The sequence below is a fragment of the Mus caroli genome, unplaced genomic scaffold (assembly GCF_978045245.1).
Source record: "Mus caroli unplaced genomic scaffold, Mus_caroli_1 scaffold_11, whole genome shotgun sequence".
In the NCBI taxonomy this organism is placed as follows: domain Eukaryota; kingdom Metazoa; phylum Chordata; class Mammalia; order Rodentia; family Muridae; genus Mus; species Mus caroli.
The window spans coordinates 50,102,650-50,126,247 of NW_028227266.1; the positions used below are offsets into that span (position 1 = coordinate 50,102,650).

General features: G+C 38.1%; 1 protein-coding gene across 3 annotated transcripts in view; it reads right to left on the reverse strand.

Annotated features, from left to right (window-relative positions):
* Positions 1–23,598, reverse strand: part of Zc3h12c (zinc finger CCCH-type containing 12C) — a 61,115-nt gene that overhangs the window by 17,341 nt on the left and 20,176 nt on the right. For all 3 annotated transcript variants that reach the window (XM_085844646.1, XM_029481638.2, XM_021171199.3), the window contains exon 2: positions 16,022–16,773. In XM_085844646.1, the coding sequence (XP_085700772.1) occupies positions 16,022–16,701 (680 nt within the window). In that variant the 5' untranslated portion in view covers positions 16,702–16,773. The remainder of the gene's footprint in view (positions 1–16,021; positions 16,774–23,598) is intronic.

Consider the following 23,598-nt stretch of genomic DNA (forward strand, 5'->3'; position numbering starts at 1 on the left):
AGAGAAATGTCACACACAGACACGTACATATACACAGACACACAGGTACGTACACATACACACACACTCATACACTCAAGAACTGCATGCCCTACCCTGAGCTCTGCTGCACACCACTGTGTTGGACAAAATGAATGATGACCACAGGGCATTCAGAACTGGACCAGTGATGTCAGTGCACCCACTGTTAGCATTAACCTGGTGCCAGCTCGGCCTTGTCCTAGCAATTAAGCAAGACACATCCTAATGTTTTTAAAGGAAAAGTTTCCTGCTTTGGATGCACTATGTTTGTTGTCTTTTACAGTATGAACACCAAAGGCTTCATTTCTACTCTCTCTCTCTCTCTCTCTCTCTCTCTCTCTCTCTCTTTCTTTTCTTTCTTCTTGGAACAAAGAAAAGCATAGTAAAATAGGGAAATGCTTTGCTAACTTTTAGCATGTATCAGCTATTAGGCATGTTAATATACTGTCCTAGCTGAAAGCACTAGAACCTTCTAATATATGAAAATCAGCTTAGAATAAATTAGAAATAAAGTCTACTTGCTTTGAAGATGTTGAAAGCTATGTTGAAATACAACTGTAGATTGCATATTGTCCACAGCCAAGGCTAGAGGTGAAACAGATGTACTGAAATGTTCAGAGGATGAAGTAAGGCAGAGTCTGAGGCCACATTTCCTAGGTAAGATGGGCTGCCTGACAGCCAACTAATACAACAGCAAAGTGTACAATGTGATGTTAGGTTTCATGGGAAATACTGACTGAAATTTCCATCATTCTTCTAAAAAAAAAAAAAAAAAACTAAAAAAATCTCATGCCAGGCAGTGGTGGTGTACACCTTTAATCCCAGTACTTGGGAGGCAGAGGCAGGCAGATTTATGAGTTCAAAGCCAGCATGGTCTACAGAGTGAGTTAGTTCCAGGACAGCCAGGGCTACACAGAGAAACCCTGTCTCAAAAACAACAACAACAACAAAAAAACCCTAACCCCCCCCCAAAAAAAAGAAAAAGAAAAACCCCATTATCTCTGGAGAGAATATATATAGCAAGTATTGCTAAATACACCCTACTTGCTAAACCGTAACTACATTGTTACTTTGATTTAATGGTTTGGTGTCTATTGTTTTATGCTTTGCTAGTAATCTGCATTATCTGGCAATTTGAGAATCACCAATTTACTTGCTTCTTGGAGTTCTCAAGACTGGCCTGCCTAAGCTTTATCTTTCTGGTGCTTCATTTGGCAAGAATTGTTATACTCACTCAAGAAAGTAAGATTATCAATAAAGAACAATAAAATATGTATAGACAGTAGATTATTTGCAGTCATAGGACACAAATTCTAGAGGTGCCAGAAGAGGAAATTAGCCCACAGACACAGTTGGGCTAATAAACTGTCTGTCTCGTTCTCCTCTGCTCCCCACCCATAAGCTTCTTAGGGAGAAGACAGACAAGGGGATGAAGGTTAGCCATGGGAAAGGTGGGTAGTTATAGAGGCTGCACTTCTGCAGTGAACCCACATCTATGCCTAATCTTCTTCTCTGAGAAAAAAATAATTCTCCACTTGTTTATGTAACTACATAAAGTTTTTTGTTACTTGCGCTTGAACATATCCTTAACTTCTCTTGGCATACTATAAACCAAAGAAAACTGGCACCACCCTATTACTTCTAGGAGAAAATGTAACTTGTAGGTAGGCAAAACATTATTAGGGATTTAAAAGCTATTACAAAGAAGAACATACATAGGAACCTTCAGTAATTATGGATCCTGTCTCTAGAATAGTAAGACAACAACACAGGATTACTAGACGAAACGAGCAAATCCACTCATACTAATTCACACTTAAGAGACAGAAGAAAGGAACAGTCCTGACTCCTGATCGAATGGACACATAGGATCCTGTAATACTAGAGGAGGACATCTTTTCACGAGCACATGGAGGCTAGATGAACAGTCATTTTCCAGAAGAGGTAACCCAAATGACCAATATATGTGAAATGCTCAATAGTAAAAATGTAAATTAAAGTCAAAATGAGACACCACTTCACACCCATCAGATGGGTAAAAATAAAATCTGCAAACACCAGATGTTGCCAAGAATGTGTGAAAATAGGAACTCATACATTACAGGTGGGAATGTAAATTGATGTAACTATTTGGGAGAAGAATTTGGCAATATTATAAAGTTGAAATCGTACTTTCTTTAAAACATACTAATTCTACATCCAGGTACACTAAATCCCTATAGTAACCTAAAGCTGAATATAATGCAGTTAGTCACTGGCTTCTCTCCTCTGACCAGTCTTCTATTTCAAATAGACATAAGCTAATGCTCCGACCTTTGCAAGGGGTGTAAAAAAATAAAAGGCAAGTGGGACTGTGCAGGTTAAGTCCCTGAGTGTCCAGGATGTTCTGATCCAACCTCCATCTGATCGGGTCAAAAATGAATGTCATCAGTGGTGTGCTGAGATGCAAACAGGACACCTTTACCCTCCTCCATCCTAGGAATTAGGGACCACTGTGGAATATGGGGAAAAAAGATCTAAATAGCTAGAGGGCTAGCAAAACACTGTCTTCTGAACATGGCAGGATTCCTGGGCTCATAGCAGCAGCGCAGCATTTGTGTGCACGAGAGCAAGCCAGTCATCATTCAACAAGGAGGAGTAAAGGGCGCCAGACTCCCACCTCTGAGCCCCTACTGATAGCGGATGGCTTCTTGTGGGGAGGAAGAGTCTGTTTTCTTTGAAAGTGTGGCCCTGGTAGGTCAACCGTGCTCCAGTGGATTGTTCCACACTCCTCAGTATATCAGAAGCACAAACGACTTACTGGGTTATCAGAAACAAAAAAGAACAAGAAACTGGAAGGGGAAAGAAGATGGGGCTAGGCCTCAGAAGAGGGAGCAGAGGAAGCCCTGAGTGAGGGAATATATGCTGCTGACATGGGCACAGATGTCAAGTACACCATAGCTCAGGCCCATGGGAAATGGAGGAAATGCCTTGCTTGGTGGTGGTGGTGTATCTGAGTGCTGATGTTAACAGTGTGTACAGAAAATGTCTACAATAGCTCCCATATTTACAACCCAAAGACTGATCCCCTACAGAGTTGTAGGGGATCCAGTTGTATACCATAAACTCTGCCTCCTTGTTTATCTAACCCCACCTTCTTATTCAATTGTATGCAATAACCCTGCCTCGCTCTTGAACTCTAGAACAAACATGCTGTGCTCTGGGGTAATATACTTTCTCTATCAGAGAGCTCAGGCCACCCAAATCTAGCTTTTATTGTGTCTGTTTTTCTTCAGTCTCTTGTGGCCCCTGGTCAAGTCCATCCCTGGAATAGTGCTTGATATGGCAAAAATATAATGTATGAAACTATCAAAGAATTAAGGAAAATGCAGTCCTCAACGCCTTTAGGTAGAAGCCTCCATTAGCATCCAAGTCTCAGAACCACCTAGTAACAGATGGCCACCAGGCGGCTCCAAATTGCAGATGGAACTCAGATTGTGAGGAAAAGTGTTGGGAAAAGAATAAAAAGTTTCTATACTGAGACATGTAGCAAGATATGACAACTCATGTAGAACAGAAAGATCAGCTGAGGGGTTGCTGATGGAGAATGAAGTAAGAGCAATTCTGAGAAAACATTACAGAAAGCAGGATCTAAAAGTGTACTGTAGCCACAGATACAAACCAACTGCTTGCTGATTACTAAAGCACATTTCTAGTTCTTCATGCAAAGACATTTACTATGGCTTTGTAAGCATTAATGAACTCTATGTGTGCATTCAGAGTGTGTTCCCATTCAATTAAAAAATATGACACTATATTTAAAATTTAAATTTCTTTATGTATCAATTTCTTTTTATTTTAATACTTCAGTAATAAGTATAGTTGACATCTCTTATGATGCAACCCTTATATTCAGGGAATATTTTGGAAGATTTGTAGTCATCTTGGATTAAGTAGGACCAGGAATAGTTACTTAGAGCACCTCCTCCCCAACTACTTTGTTTTAGTGGGATTGAATTTCCAGGGAAAATTCCAACCCCCCACTGCAAAGACTGAGTTTCTATGGAGCAAGATGGGTAAGCTTAAGATCCCATTGGACTCACCACTTAGAAGTTAGTATGAAAAGTCCAGATGTCATTCTTATAAACAGAAGGCCCAGTTTATTGTTATGTTTGGAGCTGTATGCTTTAAGAGAATTCTACTTTGCAGTGGCCAGAGTTCATTTGAAGTAAATAAAGTAACATATTTACAGAGATTCTTAGATAAACTCCATCCAAAATAAAAATAATTGTATCTCTGTAAATTATTAAATTTCTCAGAGAATAGAAAGGATGATCTAGAGACCGAGTGAAGCAAACAGGAGGTCATTCAGGTTCCTGACCTGCTTGGCTGTTGGTTCTCTTGATTCTACCCCTTATTCTCTCTGTTTGCCTCCTTATAAGTATGGTGGCTAGACAGACATTTGCATTGGCTTTAGAGTGTGTGGATAACTAGCCCTTCAAAAGGAGAGACCTGCAGCCTTATCAGATTACTCTTATATGAATTCATTTTCTCAAATTGCCCTAAGGTGAACATTCAGAACACAGCTAGGAAAGAAGACACGAGGAGGAAGGAATGTGGAGTCTGACACTGTAAATCATGAGACCGTTCTAGAGATGAAGATGCGGGTTGGCAGGTGGCTTTCCAGTAACCTGAACAAGAGGACCCAGAAGGAATCAAAACAACAAATAAGTCTCCTACCCTGGAGCTCCAGTGACTCAAATGTCCTTCTTCTTTTTGAGACAGAGCATCTCTATTATGTAGCCCTGGCTGTACTGGAACTTACTATGTAGACCAGGATGGCCTGGAACTCACAGAGAGGAGCTTGCCTTTGCCTCCTGAGTACTGGGATTAAAGGCATGCCATCATATAAGGCTCTCAAATATCTTCATGATGATCCAAGACTATCAGGAATATCAGGTACATTAAGAGTTCACACGCCTTATGTCCCAGATGACATTACTCACCTTAAAAGTTAAGTTTCCAGTACTCTGGAAAAACTTGTAAAATCGTACCAAAGTGCTTTGTGGCATATTTTAAGCTTATAGCCCTATGCATGAAGATGCTGCATGCAGTGTCTTTGCCTGACCAGAGGGACAGGAAAGGCAGAGGTGAAGAATAACCCTCTTCATAAGGCTGTGTCATGGTCCCGGGAAGCTATCACTCCAACAGCTCTCTCTATCTGCCCCTGTACTGGCAGCAGCCCTGGAAACTCTTCTGTAGGAGGTGGCCTGGGAGACCCTGCAGCGCTGTTCTATCCTTCCTGGAGCTTTACCAGTGTCCACTGGGAGCTGCCTCAAATGAATGAGGATGGACTTAGGAATGGGTCGAAACAGCCACTTCCTCTTTTCTACTTCTCCTGGACTTTCTGGACACTTCCTGGAAATTCAAACATCAGAGGAGAGGGAAAACATGGAGCACAATAAAGAAGGAAAAGGAGCCTTGCTGCAACCTTGTTTGTTTGGTTAAGTCTGCATAGGGGACGCCAGGAAATGGATGTAGCTCAGTTGGTAGAATACTTGCTTAGTATATATGAAGCCCGGGTTTGATAATCAGCACCCCTAAAAGAATGCCCTAAAAGAAACACGCATCTATTTACACACACAACCAGGAAACAAACCTTTTTCTAGGGCCACTATCAAGAAGAGACTTTTAATAAAAAGTCAATAGGCCAAGATAGCATGAAGCCAGGACACTGATAAAAGGAAGCCAGGAAAACACAGGGTGTAGCTCAACCCTAAAGCCTGGCTGCCTTCAAATGACTCACCCTTCAGGAAAGAGGCAGAGAGCAACTGGCAAATGAGCAAAGCAACGCTATGGGTAGGACAGCGACCCTCAGAGTTGGAAGGGAAACAACCTCACGCCTGCTGTGCTTTTTGCCTTCATCTGTCTCTGTTTTTCTCAGAAACACTGAAGGCAAAAGCTCTGCAATAAGAGAAATAACTCGTCCCTCTCTGACAGCCTTCTGTCTGCTCTTTCCTCTGAGTCCCTAACTAACTACATCCTGGGGAGAACTACTTATGCTCTTCTCTTGCCTCTCAAGGCCATTACCCTGTGGGAAACAGACCAGCTGTGTCAAGCAAGAGCTTCCACACTCTGAGGGAAAAAGTCAACTGAGCTGCTGACTGCGTGCTCATTTTACTCCAAGTGAATACCGACAGTTTTCCATGCCACATGACCAACTGAGACCAACATGGGACCACCGCTTTCCTACATTCATGGGAACAACACTATCACATGGGAAGAAACCACTCACTTATTAGAACCAATGAGACCTCCTAAACAAATATACTAGAATATATTATAAACCCTGTGCAGGAAAGAAAGGGGAGATAAATTTGCAGACGAAACTATAACTGTACCACTGACTGTTGGGATGATTAATTTGAGTCATATTACTTTTACAAGGGCCACCAAATTGGTTTCAGATATTCATACACAACTTTCTATGCCTAGTAAACTGAAAAGAAGCAGGAGATACAATGAATACATATTACCTTGACTAATAAATATATTCTTTATAAGACTTTCACTATTTTAACTACTCTGCAAGATCGCTTTTTTTTTATAGATGTAAAAGTGATTATCTGTATTTGGTTCATATTTACCACTGCAGTATATCTGAAAAACATATAAATTTTATTTTTCTGTCTTCAACACAGATGCAATTTCATGAGAAGTCAAACTTTGTTATTTATAATATTTTATATCATAGTTACCATTGGAGATTTAAAGTCTACTTGCTTATTAATGCCATTAAACTACTTATGAGAGTTAACCGATTATTAAGGTATGTTTTTAAAAAAAATATACCAAAAAAAAAAAAAAAAGCCGGGCGTGGTGGCGCACGCCTTTAATCCCAGCACTCGGGAGGCAGAGGCAGGAGGATTTCTGAGTTCGAGGCCAGCCTGGTCTACAAAGTGAGTTCCAGGACAGCCAGGGCTATACAGAGAAACCCTGTCTTGAAAAACAAAAACAAAACAAAACAAAAATATATACAGAGGAAGATTCAGGAAACCACTTATTCAATTATAATTTGTGTAATTCAGAAAAAGGAAATGACAGACAACCACTATTTGCCTTATCTAGTGAATGCAAGTCCCTTTATTATATCATCGTAACAATAAGTAGGCTAGTCCAAGGGAAAGAAAGCTTATTTTAGAACCATAGTTCTCATCTTCCAATGGAAGATGCAAGGAGTAATGAAGAAGAACCTAAAATAGGATAAAGTCATCACTAAGGAGACTACTGCTTCTTAATGATTTATATGGCAGTCACAGACAAGAAAGAATCAAGTGTCATTCCCCAATTATAGATGACCTTACTACATAAAATTATATAAATATATTTATTGAATAAATATACTAACTACATGATCAAAGAAAAGCTATTCTTAAAAATCCTTTGCATGACATCTACAACATAATTATAAAAATTGTACCCAGATTGGCATGTTTTAAAATTTAAAATACAAATGGATTTTCAAGAGTAATATAGTAAAATTAACAGTAGTCTCTGGAATGAAACATGTCTGCTTTTAAGCCACTTTTCTGTATGACCTTTGGTAAATTGTTATCTTGAACTTCAATTTCCTATACTTCAAACCTTATGTGACTGAGAATCAAAAGAAGGTGATACACATGTGGAGGCTGCCTGAGGGTCCAGCAAACAGTAGTTCCCCCAGTTTCTCATGAGCTCTGAGCCCTCAGGTTTAGAAAAGATACTTGGTTTAGAATGGAAAAACAAAACTCTTTTTGTACATGGGTACACTGTCGCTGTCTTCAGACTCACCAGGAGAGGGCATCAGATCCCATTACAGATGGTTGGGAGCCACCATGTGGTTGCTGGGAATTGAACTCAGGACCACTGGAAGAGCAGTCAGTGCTCTTAACCACTGGGCCATCTCACCAGCCCCGGAAAAACAAAACTTTAATAGCTTCAATTTCACTATGTGGTATAAAAATTCTTAGATATGATGGTCTGAGGACACCACTAAGTGTTTTAATTTTCCAAAGAAACAAAAAAGGATCCAAGGTAATCAGAGGACTCAAGGAGAAAACAACTGCTTTCTATAATCCTCTATTTCTTTTATTTAATTAAAAAACTTGACCTATCCATTTACTATATTCTAAACTGTTCCTTTATATGATAGTCTCCCTGGGATTGTTAATTATGAATATACACAATGCCCCAGACTTTAATGGATCTTCATACCAGCCAACCATCGTGACAACTACACAGCAGAGCTGGGCAGCAGTGTGCAGAATGAAAGACAGAGAGGATGGAAAGCACTGTTAGCACGTAAGACCCATAATCTCTAGTACTAGAGGTCTTCATGGTTAGATCTATATTATAGAAAATCAAGGGTTTACAGAATAATCCCAGAATAGTAGCAATATAATAGTATTAAATATTTGACGAACAGTAAATTATTTAGATAAAGCCTAGGTGTTCTCCAAATATTTGAATTCATTTTACTGATTTCTTCAATTTTAGACCTTATACGGGAGTCATGTTAGACATATTAAAAAATGTATTTTAATTTTAAAGCAACCTAAAAAATGCCTTTAAACCTTCATTGAAGTCAACCTTCATTGAAGTCATCTTTCAATGTTTAATAAATTTTTAAAGAAAATGTATTTCATTTACACAGTGCTTTGGTAGTGTGAATTACTAGGACTTTCAACACAGAGCTAAAGACCAACTTACTCTATTTCTGTAGTCCAGTTAACTTTCACACTGTACTTGAGAACTTACAATTACCCTCATGCTGTAGACCTGGAAGCATCTGAAGACGCTTTTCCTGCAGAAGCAAAGCTTCCGGAGTTTTCTTCCCCAGGCGCACCTGCTCTGGGGTTCCTACAGGCACTCAGCCCCACTGTCTCTCACCTCTTTTCTAATAGCAGCAAATGACTGAGGAACTCAGGCTAGTTTTCTGGCTGCTATCACAGTAAACCCATGCTGTTACAGGTCATTCAAATCAATGTTTACATGTTGCGTTCCAGACAGAAACTCCACAGCAGGGCAGAGGCTCTTTTGGGGAAGGACATTTCTGCAGTGGGCCATAAAGTCCCACATACATTCAAACCGAATTCCACTTTGCTTCCAAGCAAGTTGTGCAAGATTATGCTGATTCCAGGGAAAAGAAAATTTTGAAAAGTCACTGACTTAGGAAAATAAAAATATTCAACCAAAATTGATTATGAATCTAGCAAGAGAGGTAGTACTGAGACCTGAGGAGTGGAAGAGAAAGAGGAGGAGGAGGAAGAGGAAGAGAAGGAAGAAGAGGAGAAAGAGGAGGAGGAAGAAGGGGAGGAGGCGGCGATGGCTGTGGCAGCTCTTTATTTTACAAGGTCCATGTTTGAGGCGAGATTAACATGCAAGTACACGTCTCACTAATCTAGACCTGAGTGGGCCATGGGTTTGAAGATGACAAAGAAAACATCAGCTAAGAAAAAAATAAACACGTACATTAGTAAAAGTGTTCTCTACCCACATTTTGACAGTAATGCTGGTAAGTGAAGCTCTTTGGTTAACTTTTACTAGGTTGCTATGCTTTAGGTTATGGTTTAAATAAACACATGTAAGGCAGGAGTGCCACTGCTCTCTCATAATGTGCGACTATCAATGCCAAGTAGAATTATGTACTTAAAGGGACAGAGGTATTTTGGAGCATAATTGGGCTCTGTCTACACTGCTACAATTAAACAACAAAAACACATCCAACTTTACTCTATAAAAACAAAGAGAAATGGGGCACTGTCAACTAACTTGTAAGTAATACCAGCGATATACTTGAGGGATATTATGCTGCCCTTGAACTCATGTTGTAAATTGGACTTACAAGCATTTTACTGAGAGCCTGTCCAACAGAAATATGAGAATCACATATGTAATTTTAAGTAACCTAGCATTCCATATTACAAAAGGTAAAATTACTTGAAATCAATTTTATTATGCATTTTGGTTAACATAATTATATCAATATGCAATCAATATAAGTCAATGAAAAAATTTACATATTATTTGTAATGAACTTTGGAAATCTGTGTGTGGTTTACATTTTGGATACTCAATTCCAACTAGACATACTTTGAGTTCAATAGCCATAAGCTGCCAGTGCTATTATAGCGTGTCAGGAAGGTCTACAATACACGATTTTGTTGAGGGAGCCAAAACGTATCTGAATGAATTCTGGCCAGTTAGGTTTTCCTGCAAGCTAATCAAAGCATCATGATTTTAATAATTGTAAGACAATACTAAGCTTAAGTCATAAACAGGCAACAGGAGAAGAGCCTAACCCACTACTGAAGGTAAATTTTAGCTTGGGAGAGGTGGTGTTCACTACTGAAACTTAAGAATTCCCGAGCTCTTATAAAGTAGATTACATACATGAGAAAATCTGGACTTTAAAGTCTTTCTACACGCCAACTTTGTACTAACGGCAGCCACTTTTCCAACAGAAGTCTTCGGGGAGGCAGAATATAAACTGCTAAGCAAATAGTTGGATTTATTTTTGTTTTGTGCCATTTCATTGGCATGTCAAAGTACTGATTTTATCAGTGCCTCTTCCTCTCCAGTTGTTCACAGTTCTCTACTTATTTTTATCTCCAGTCTTAGTTCTCAAATACATTCTCTAAATTTCTCTATAGAATCATCATTCCTGAAGACAATCCATAACACCACTCTTCCCTTGGTAAGATTCACTTCGTGGTCCTTCAGCACTAACAGACGTAATGCAAGGCAGAGCCTATTGGCAAGAGTTTATGCTGGAGTATTAGGTGATAAAATATTGAGTGCGATACTTGGCATAAACATGTACTAAGATATTCTGGTTCACTTATCAGTCAGGAGTTTTATCCCAACCCAAAAACCTGAGTTTGCTGAGAAAGAGAGACTTTTACTGATGGTGCGGGACTCAATAATTTGGTCATATTAAACAGAGGACAAGCTTTCCTTCCAAAGTGTGACAGGAAAATAGGTGCTCCAATGTATTGACAAGGCCCTTGGCTTCTTTTCTTATTTGTCATCCTTACTGTATATGAAATCTGAAAGAAGCTTGGGTAGCAGGTGGAGATCTACTTCATTTGAATGTCCTATGATGTGGTCAGAGCAGCCTACTAAAGGAGACAGCCCTTTCTAGCAACGGCGGCTCTTGCTCCTGACGGCTCACATGTTTTACTTTCTTACTGATGTGATAAGTCATCTAAACCTGAAAAAATTAAAATGTTGGATTTGTCTAAGGAAACACACTAGTTTAAACTAATGGGTATATATGGAGAGACAGCAATTTTATATTCCACTGCTGATCTATCCCAAGGTTGGAATCACAAACTTTAAAGAAACAGGAATCATAACAACAAGAATTCTAGCAATTATGGTAGATATTATATTTTGTTTTCATGTCTGCAAGTGATGTACAGACTTCATGACCACGAAATATTACTATTAAGGAAAGAGGTCTATTTGCTGAATTAATAATATATGAAATAACTTAGCTGATTTTTAAAAAGAATTGATATTAGCTACAGGGCTTGTCAGAGCTTCTCAGACTAGCTCCACTAACTACACATTCTATTCTGTTCCATACCCAGGCAGCAAGCACTTCTTTGGTTCCCATCACTTTACAGGAAACTTAAAATAGTTCACTCTTTCTAGTTTTACATACCATGTCTTGAAGAGCCTACACCTAGTTGGTAATGACATAGCTATCTCAAATGCTGTAGACTAAGTTGAGTACTCATCTTTCAGTTTGTGGCAAATTGTATTCAATTCCTATCATTGTAGAACATTAGAAACAACAACAGCAGCCAACAGCTCCAACACCACCAAAAGAAAACCATTAACCAAGCTAAAAGAGGAAGAATGTTCCCTAAAAGCAACAGAAAAACTCCACAATTTTGGGACCCATGATAGATATATTATTCTGGAGACTCCTTTATGACACTGTGGGAACTACCATTGAATGAGTGATCCAAATCAACATAATTATTAAAATATATCATTTATAGCTCATAAGAACAACATGAGCCATTAAGTTACAATGGTTATGATCTACATGAAGACCATACCAGATGACATGTCAACATGGATGGGAAAAGGCTCACGAGGCCATGCCCTTAGGAGAAGAGCTATAGGCAGCAAGGCTTCTGAGGGAGGAAAAACCAGTTTTCTTCAGGAACAAGTTCCCTGATAGTTTACCTAAATGGTCATCCCTAAACCCTCACACATAGGGTAATGGCATTTAGACTCAGTAGATTGTGCATGCATGCATGTATGTATATTACACATATACGGATATATAAAACAATAATAATCATAGAATAAGAAAATATGAATTTGAGATGGGGATGTTACTGGGGAAAAATGGGAGTAGGCAGAGGGGAGAGACGGGGAAAATTATAAAACTTTAGTGTACAAAATTCTCAAAAAATGGTGCATGAATAAAAATAAATAAAGCTGGAATAAAAACTAAGTTTAAGTCCCCTCAGTATTTCAGACTGAGCCTAGGGACTCATTCATGGGACTCAAGTACTCTGCCCTGGGCCAAATCCCCATTTTGATTGTTACTCTATTCTTGATTGAGAAGACATTAGTTCTTTGAGGTAAGGGTGCGTGCGTGTAATTTACTATTACATGTCAGCCATTGGTAACAATTATCTCCCAGCCTAGTAAACAGTATTGGAAAATAAGACCTCCCCCTCCAAGAATCTGAAAATAGAGCCTGGAGACTTCAAGCAATTGGAGAAACATGAGAAGAACATTACATAGAGAATTAAGTATCGTGAAAGCCCACAGGAAAGCTAGGGTAGCTTTCCTAACACGCATCAGGTCCTATTCAAGCCTCAGCACACTCTGTGTTGTAATAAAGATGGTATTGCTGTTCTACTTTAAATCTGCATGTAAACATGACCGTGTATCAAGACTATGCTTAGCATTTCACTGATAATGAAATATACTTTCTTACAGTCTGTCAGGAGATAATAAAGATAATAAGATTTTATTCTAAACTAGTTCCATAATTACTTATCACATATAATCTATTATATGGGTAAATATATTAGATACAAAGTGGGTTTGCTAAGTTTAGCATAAGTATATAATTAATTTTAAAAGTGAAGGTATTTAATATTTAATGGAGGCAACCTTCATCCATTTCTTACAGAAAACTTGGGGACCTGAGTAAGTAGGTATTTATAAATGATGTTGTAACTGCAAGTATAACTTATAAATGGCACAGTGTTTAAGTTCCCTATAAATTTTCATGAGTTCTGACACTTTCAAAATTATAGACATGGTGAAATGTTTTATTGTGACTGAAAGAATAATACTGCTATAATAAAAAAAATTGTCAACTTGTTCTCCCCTAAAATGCCTTCAGCACTTCAGTTAGGTATCAGATTACAAATACATGAAGAAGAGAAACAATGGGTGTGCATGACCATGGAGCCCAAAATAGGTGCAGGCAGAGGTCTGTATAGTTATATAAAAGTAGTTGTTTAAAATGATGTAATTATGCCATGTGCCTTGAATTAAAGCTTTTCAGTAGGTAATTTCACCATGTTCTATTAAAACTCAACAAAATCTTTCCTCCTTGCCTGTCCCTTCCTCTGTGAACCTTCTAGAGCAGTGGTTCTCAACTTTCCTAATGCTGCAACTTTTTAACACAGTTTTTCATGTTGTGGTGACCCCCAACCATAAAATTATTTCAGTACTTCTTGGTAACTGGAATTTTGCAACTGTTATGAATTGTAATGTAAATATCTAATTTGCAGGATACTTGATATGAGACCCCCTATGAAAAGCTCACTTGATCCCTCAAGGGGTTGTGGCTCTCAGGTTGAGAACCAGTGTTCTTGCAGTCTAGATCAATTTCTGAATGTTCAGTAGCTGGGCTTCTGGCTGCAATAGCACACAGCATTTTTGACAACAACTTCCTGGCTGTAATGACTTTTTTTTTTGGGGGGGGGGGCACCACACAGCATATTCTTTCCTGAAAGCCTTCTTCTTCCTCCTCTTCCTCTTTGTTTTGTTTTTTGTTGTTGTTGTTTGTTTGTTTGTTTGGTTTGGTTTTGGTTTTTTTTTCTCTTGATATTTCTAACTTTAGTTCCTTTCATATTACCAACTGTGGGTCACCCCTTCCTTTTCTGCACTGATCTCTAGATATCAGATCTGTTAATGCTGATTCTCAACAATGAATCCCCATCAAAATAATGGCACCACAAAGTACAGGGTATTGGGCTTTCCCTTGGCTTGACTGAACCACCAGGCTCTTTAGCAGTACTTTTAAAGAACTCTGCTAATTCTGGCGGTGTCACCATGACAACAGGTGTTTCCCCAAGGATGTACAACTCCTTACTACTTTCCTCATTGCAAGTTCCTGGCTCTTGGAAGGATGTATGGTCACCATGGTGATCATTTAGTACTTTGGGGTTATTGTAAGAAACACTATCATTCTGCCATCAATGTTGGAAAATATAAAACAGCAGAGGAGCTCCTACTCAAAGACTTCTCAAAGCCATATGCATGCTTCATACCTCTGCGGCACCTGGCAAAGGTCTTTTCACCATTAGGTTGCATTGTTTGCATTAAAATTCTCTCCTATCTACTTGCTGCACATCGCTGATGAGTTGGTGTAAAACATTCTTCTATTAAATTAATTAATTTTTGAAATTTTATTTAATCTTTTTATTCCTACGCTCCAGATTTTATTCCCATCATGGTCCGCCCTCTGACTGTTCCCCATCCCATACCTCCTCCTCCCCATACTCCTGTCTTCAATTATCTTTGGATTGCAAAGCATTTAAGGCTTTGTTGCAGTGTTGGGATTAACTCATGGAGTTATACACACTAGGCAAGTGCACTACCTCTGAACTACATCCCACCTCGGTGAAAGCCTTGTAAGGTACGACTAGAACCTTTGCCACATTTCCTCTTCTGCTCTATGATGAAGGGTATACCTTTTGAAGTCAGACATATTTGGTTTTGAATAATGTTTAGCCATGGTAAGTATTTTAGATCCCATAAGATCAATTTGTTGATAAGTGAAAGAAAGATCCTGTTGCCTCCATCTGGAAGGGACACCCAGAAGAACACAAGCTGGTCCTCCACATAGCTTATGTGGCCTTATGAGCACTTAACTATAACAACTCCAAATAGAGACACACCATGTCACATTCAAAGAACTCATTATCACAAGAATAATGCCAAACGACTTATCAGTAACTTTCAAACTGGGCCATATGTTAGAATGTTAACTACTGAGTTATGTAAGGTAACATGTAGTTTTCATTGTACTGCCACTGAAAACACTGCTAGGAAACTAACATTTCAACAACTTCTCTTGGCTAAGTATCTCTAAGAAATGCTTTGATACCCAATAGATGAAGCACGAAGCTCTTGAAGATCTCACGTCTTTTTGGGTCTGATCATTCTCAAATGACACTGTGGGCAGTTAACTAGACTGACTGAATTCAGACTCACTTTAAACTTTAGGGCATCAAATTCACTTGAATAAGATGTTTTCCTTTCCCTTTCCTCAGATCCTAAAGGATTATGTTTGAATTAGTTCTTGAACAGAGCACAGAGCTGAAAAGTATACCTACGATTTGTTCTCAAACCAATGAACAGATTCTTATCTTTTAGAAGAACTGAGTTTTCTAAGTTTTTTTCATATAAAAATAGATTATTTGACTAAAATTCTAGAATTGGTGAGTGGCACCATATGAGAGTCTTTTAAAACTCACAATCTAAGCTGGCAACATACTGATTTTTAAGCCATCACGATTTAGTCAGAGGGTGAAAAAAAATGATCTGAAAAGAGTGTTTACTCAAGGATAGAAAACAAATGTTTTCTAAGAGCTGGTGTAGAGATGTTTAATAATATTGATTTTAATGACTATGAAGAAGAAAACATTTAACAGCCAGAAATAACTTTCAAAGATTTAGGAATATCTTCAAGAAAGATTTTTTTTAAACTTACCTCATTGCCACATTGCTGCCATCAATAACTACTGGTCTCAGATTCTCACCGTCATCTACTACAACCTCTTGCATTGGAGATTCAGACCTCTGAGATTCCAGGGATGAGGTTTCTCGCATTACGCTGTTAATAGTACTAACTGTTTGGTCGGCTTCACTTTTATTTCCAAGTTTGACAAGTTCTCCCAGTATATCATTGATTAAAGCATCAGTACCAAGTTTGTTTAGCACAAGCTGGACCTGTTCTTCAGAATAACCTAACTTAAGTGCAAACTCCAGTTTTGTTTGGTATTCTCGAACCACATCAGGGGGTTTCTTCACTTCCTTAGATGGAGTCTGGGACTCTTCTGGTTTAAAGTCTTGCAAAATGTCACTGTGTTTCAGTATGTGAGGCTCTAAGCAGGGAGAGCGACATAGCTGTCTGTGAGTCTTGGTTAATAAGCATGGCTGTACTGAAAGGCTACTCAGTTGTTCTGACTCATGATCAGAACTCGTGCTTCCCTCAGAGTCACCGGAGCTCACATTCTCTTCTGACGCCCCTTTTCCTTCCTTCCCCGAATTGACTGTATCCATTGTTGGTTTCTCTACCATAGGCCAAGGCACAGCTGCACTCATCTGTGAGTCAGTGCTCTCCATATAAAGATGGCCAAGATCATGCCCCAGGTGATCCTTCAGGCCCATGAAGCTGTTCCGTGCACTTGACTCCACTTTGCTGCTTTTCCTGTATTCTTGAATGCAAAGCACCCCGTATTCCTAGGGGGAAAAAATGTAAGATACTTAACATGTCATATTTATTGTTTGAATCTCTCCTCAGTGATTAAGTAGAAGGGCCAAACTACTGAATGGCTACTTTGTATTTTGTCTGTAGCCTTTTATCACTTACAGCAAACTTGCCAAGACTCCTACCCATGAATCCCTCCCAGGCAACAAAGTAAACAGAAAGCCAAACTGGGTTTTTACAGATTTGTTTTCTCTTATCTGTTTGTCTGTCTCTCCCTCCCTTCCTCCGTCCTTCCCTCCCTCTCTCTCCTTCTCACCCCTTGCTCTCATGTAGGTATGTAACAGAGAATAAGAGGTCATAAATTTGGAAAGGAGCCTGACACCCTCCTCTGAAGGAGGAGAGGGGAGGAGGTCATGACAGAAACATAGCAGTCATATGTGAAAGCCTAAACAAAAAGTTAATTTACATAGTTAAATGAAGGGGCACGTATTCTAAAATGGCCAGTGAGGAATGGAATAACAGCAGAGCTAATTACATCCTTTTGTCAAGCATCCTGCCATTTGCCTATGATTCCAGCAGCTGGGCCACTGACACATGAAGATGGTGTCTTTGAGATTAACTTGGGCTACATAATGAGTTCCAACCCAATTTGTCTCAAGAAGAAGAAAAAATGGCTAATTATCTTCCATTTTGTGATGAATATACTTTTTCATCAATAATTATGACTTTTTGAATACTGAACATTATAACAGAAAATACTTTTGAATATTATGGTCCTTTATTAATTAGCAAAGAGATACAGATTTTATTCTACATAAAATTTGAGGCAAGCAGGCATACTATTCTATCAGTTTTTTGATATTTTTTGATAGAAAGTATTTTTGTACTGCATCAGACTAATACTTGTTTATGGTCATGCCAACTTGAGCTGACCTTGTCTGCTCTCAGATTAACAGTACACCTGCATTTTGTTAAAAACTCAATCTTTTCTTTGGTTTCCTTGTAGGACTATTTTTCCCGTTTCAAATGTTTCTGCCATTACACTACTTTTCCTTAAGGCCAACTGGAAATAATCTAATTCTCTACTAGGGGTAGGTCAGAAAAAAAAGGCTATTTTCTCTTTCTACATCATTTTGAGGACTAAACAAACAACACGAGTTATTAAGGAAATTCTGGTGTTCTACCATTAATTAGCAAGTCAAGAGTAGCTAAACCTAAGACTGTCATAAAAACACCTATTTGGATAATCTAAAAAAGAAAATTGGAGAAATATTTTAAACTGAAGCTCTTAAACAAAATATACATACCAGAAGAACCCAATTATATAAACATTAAAAGAAAATGATGATTTTGAAATTTAAATTTTGATATAATAAAGCCACTACCAGGAGCAACTATTTCCCCACAATGTAATGAATTCCATTAAATATGATAGATACTAACGGACATGAGATCTTTAAATATACAAAATTTCAATATTTCCTTGGGATACAAGTCCTACACATTTCTATAGGAGTTTCTTCAGGGTTTGTTCTTTGAGGATAACTGAGAGCTTGAATGTTCTCCTAATACAGCTGTTCTACTAATACAGCACTCACTAAAGAGACACTCAACTAACTTCCTAGTTCCTGGAAACCCCACGGGTAAAGAGCATCTGCTTCATTGTGAAGCTGTGTCCATTTCAACTTTTTCTATTAATATGGCTATGCATGGCCCAATTACTTGAATTAAGGGAGGGATCTGAAAGTAAATCTGTCCTCCGTGATTTATTAACTACAGTAATGCACTAATACCATAATGCAAGTAACAAATCACAGCAGCATCCTAACAATGGGATACAGTTAAAAGAAAATCTACACCGTGGCCTTAGTAGAGCTCCCACCAAAAGTATCTTAAACAAGAAAAATCTATTGGAAGCTGGGCTGCCTGGCAACCAGAAGATGGTTGCTAAGCTGCACTCCTTTAACATGCCATCATGAATGCTAGCACAGTGAAAGAATAATTTGGTATGAACAAAAGCCTATAAAAGAGACTGGGACTTAAGTGCGTCTGGTTTACCCTCAGAGAACAATGCAGCTGCCAAGCCAATCTGGACGCTCCGACATCATTGTTCTGTAAACCCCACAATCTGGTCTGACTGCAGGAAGTGCATTTAATGGGAAATATTTTTGATCTCCCCTGAAAAGTTTGGGGTTTGCATAAGTGGTGTTGTGAGATAATTCAAGATAATGACTTGCTGACCAAATTGTTGAGTTCAACTAGGGGATATTATTTTAATATTGAGCAGTTTTGTTGTGTTTTTGAGCTGGGGGATCTGTATCAGACATGATAAATACCTCTGGAAAATACAGACAGTGAGATGAAAATTTCTGACTGAAAGATATGTAGATTTTCTTAATTTTCACTTTTCAAAGTGGCAAGCCCAGATACTGCAAAGTTTTGAAACAAAAAAGCCTGACCAGTTTAAAACTGCACTTCAGTCAATCCTTCTATTTCTCCTTCAGGCTAGTACTTGAAAAGCACCAGTGGTCGTACCCGGATCTGTTTTGCTATGTCCTTTACCACATGGCTATAGTGTAAGGCTGGGAGAAATGGATTTGGTTGTTTTTATAGCATTAAACTATTTAATAGTTCTTTATAGTAACATAGTTAGCAAACACTAATACTTTCAATTTCATTTGTACATACTATTTAAATGACATTTCACAATATGTTTTTCAATAATAGCCAATAGTGCTTTCCAATGTTAAAACTAAATGCAAGCATGGTCTAGGTTTTAAATGAACAGATGCAATAACTTGATTTGTATTGACTGAGATGGTAAACATTTGGATTTTAAAAATTCCATTTGTAGAATGCTTCTCATCAAGTTGTAGCTAGTAAAAAGTTGCCATGACTAAATAGGGCCTTTAAAAACAATCCAGAATTTGATATGAGCCTTAATATTTGAAGAGATACAAATAGCAGTAGTGGGACACACAGAGCTTAAAGAAGTTAACACCCAAAGCTGTGCACAGTGAAGAGTGCCACGGTGCTTCTGTCTGCTTAGCAGTTTAACAATGATTACTAAGTTTACAAAGAAAAAGAATTCATAGAATGTGTTACTTATCATATGTAATGCAATAATATCTTTTAATTTCTAAACCATGAATGGTTTAGACTTTTTAAGTTTTGTATTATTCAGTCAAGCCTAAGCTTATGCAAGTATAAAACTCAAATAAAATCAACTATTATGGTCATTTTCCTCTGTTCCTGCAGAAGCAGAGTCACAGCATCACTACAGAGTAGACCAGCTTGTACTTCCAGAGTCACCAAAAACTCTGAGAAGAAACTGTAAACTTTGTATCACAGAACCATTCTATATGGTGGCTTGTACATTATACCCAGATATAATAAAGATATTCTGTTATTGAACACAAAAAAATACTAGGCAAAAATACAATAAAGACATATCCAGTTTTAAAATATCCATAGACTATCTCTAGATATATCAGAAATTCACTCTTTTTTTTGATAAAGACTATCTAAAACTAAATAATAGTATTCGTTGAAAAAGAACAAATTATGTTGATTTTGTAGATGATGATGAAGAGTGACTTATGCTTTCAGTGGTCGAAAAAAAAAATAACTCTATAGTGGCTAAATGCAGGTGTAGGACATGAAGGGCACTGATCTGAAATTTATTGCATCTACTGGAATTCCTCTATTTAGTAAAAAGATTGTTTGATAGTTCTCAATAGGCAACTTGGATAGCAACTCACCTTAAACTGGGTAAAGCTTGTTTTTATCATTCTAAAGAGCACTATAGTGACCAGGAATATTAGACCATAAACTTGCTACATCAAATTATTTGTTTGTAAAGTCACAATGCATGAAAGTAGGTTCTGGTTGCTATCCAAATGGTTATACTAGAGAACAATGAGAGTAAAATAATGAATATGTAATAAATACCTACTGCTATGGTCTTCCCGTATTTAATTACCATTGTACTTGAGTGAGCACTGTTGTCTGCACCCCTCTAGCTAACAAAGGAAGGATGTTCCTTTGAACAGATTGGTTAATGTTCTGGGGCAACAGATGTCTACTGGAACTGCAGGAGACCAGCAACTGGTGGCCTGCCTATCTTCTGAAAACTTTCAATAGACTTATGCATATGTTCACACAATAGGGCATGTGGTAGAAATGAAAACCTCTCTTTAACCCTTTATGTTCTTTCTTTCCCTCCCAACTGACAGATGAAAGTCTTTGTCTACTTCTCAGCTCCCCATTGCAGAACTCTTGAACCTAACTGGGATGGTATCTTCAAACTGATATCTGAAATTAACAGAAGAGGAAAAGAAGGAGAAAGGAACTAAATTCCACACGAATACTGACATTGTTGACAAGGCACCTGAATGCTTAATCATCATCTTTAAAAGCAGCTGTTGGAAACAGCGATCAGTCTCAATCCATCTCTGCAAACTAGACTCTTCACACAACAGAAACAATCCACTGAACCTGACCAGCATTTCACAGGGATGCTGGGAGAAACAAAAGCACTTGACAAGAGAAAATCTAAATTTGTTATTTAGCAGGGCATTAGAACTTGCGTATAACTTGCCCTAAGCTCCAGGTGATTATTTAATGCCCGAGGCTTACAAGCATTCACAAGCTAAAAGTAAGTGTATGCAAAAACATACAAATATAAAACTCTGCCTCACAGATATATTTTCACAGAAAGAACCAGATTCTCTTAGCATACTGGCACCAACATTTTCCTTTTCTTTTGTGGTGCCTCTTCTCCTGCACAGAGCTGAGATTATAGCCTTTACAGCCAAGTTTAACTTCTAAAAGCAGTAAAAGCACAGATACTTACATTAGCAGGAAAATACAAAGACATTGGTTTCTGTGGCAGCTCCAGCAGTAACAACAATTTTAGCTGCAGACTTCCAGGCAGGCAAGAAGAACAATGAGTGGTTGAACAGATGGAATGGCAATGTCTTTGCTTAACCTATTACCGAGTGGAGCAACAGCCAATCACAGGCCAGAAAGCTCACAATTAGTTAGTCAGGCAGATGCAAGACAACCTCAGCACCCTGCGTCAGGTTCATAGGTTCCTAAGATAAGCAAGCTGATGTCATTCTTGGGTCTGCCCCGGGCAGCATGTGTATTAAACGAGGGGTGTGCAGCAACAATAGGCCATACAAAGCTGACTAGTAGGCAGCTGCTCTATGCGAGCAGTCATTAGGGAGCAGGCTGCCAACAAGAAACACCTGGCTTGGGCAGACTTCAGCCTTGCCTCTGTTTTTAAAGCACGAAAACAAAGAAAGCAATTATATTTTAAAGTAGTAAAAGTTGCATGTTTCCAAAAAAGTTGAGGCTATATATTAGTCTATTAGTGTTTCATCTTTCTTTGAGAGAGAAAGAAAATGAGGTGTGTCAAAGTAGCAGTTAACTATTGCAGCAATCTCCTATAATAGATCAGTTACTGGTGAAATGGGGCAGAAGTTATGGTTAATCTATTTCTCTGGCTACAGTGGAAAATCTGTACTTTCAAGTATTTGTTAGCTGGTCGGTGGTGGGTGGTGGAGCTCACCTTTAATTTCAGCACTGGAGAGGCAGAGGCAGGCGGATTTCTGAGTTTGAGGCCAGCCTGGTCTACAAAGTGAGTTCCAGGACAGCCAGGGCTACACAAAGAAACCCTGTCTTGGAAAAAAAAAAAAACAACAAAGACAACAAAAAAAGGTATCTGTTAGTGTGTTACAAGATAATAAAACTTAGAGCTGGTGAAAATAGCAAAATCAAAGGCATATGAGTTTACAAATAGAATTAATTTTAAAAGTTCTCCAGAAGTATAGTAAAATAAAATACTAATTTGGTTTAAGTTTGTGAAAACAAGTAACATAAAAATGTACATTTAAACAAAACTAACTTTAACCTAAAATCATTAGACCAGACCAGCTGAGCTATGTAATATAGCAATGTAAAACTCTCTTATTATAGATACTGGTTAGCCATCTAATTAAGTAAAAACAAAACCTTTTATAACATACTTGTTAAAAATGTATTTCATAAAATTTCAAAGTTGTAATACTCAAATTAAAGACTAGAATATGTTAGTATTAACAAGAAATACTGGGATAATTTTGAAGGACATCTCAAGTATACTAAATAAGTATCCTTGATTTACTCCCACCTTCTACATGACTGCATTTATAATCCTACGGGCTACTTGCTTCTGAGTGCTGCATAGGTTATTTCTTGAGTGAGCTAGGATTATGAAAACATTTAATCCAGATGTCAACACCATAAGACATTGTAGTTATTCCTTACTGAAAAGAAATCTACAGTTGCTCTACTTATGTGATATAGACTACCCATGTGTGTAGTCTAGAAGCAACACATGTACATGTATGTATGTCACACATGCACATGGACACATACAGCTGTACACACTGTTCCACATACACACTCCCTTTTCACTGAAATGCAAATGAAATTCCAGTATTATGCAGAGCCCAGACTTTAAAGATATAAAACTAAAATACCTGAAACAACCTAAGTCAACTTCTCTTTTCACACACATGGGGCCATCTGTGAAAACCTTGGACAAGGAAGTTCTCTTTCTTCGGGACTTCTGCCCTTGTCCTTTTCATGTTCGCTCAAACACAAGTCAGATGTTTCTCTATTTACAAAATGAAAAATCTTTTTCATACACTTAAAAATCTCAGCTATCTCACTACAAACATTCACCATGCTGACTAAAAACCTGATATCTATTTCCAGAAATAAAAAATATAGTATGATATTATAGGTCATCATGTCTATGGATGTTTTCACTAGAACTTAGTATTTACTGAAGCTGTGTGTGTGTGTCT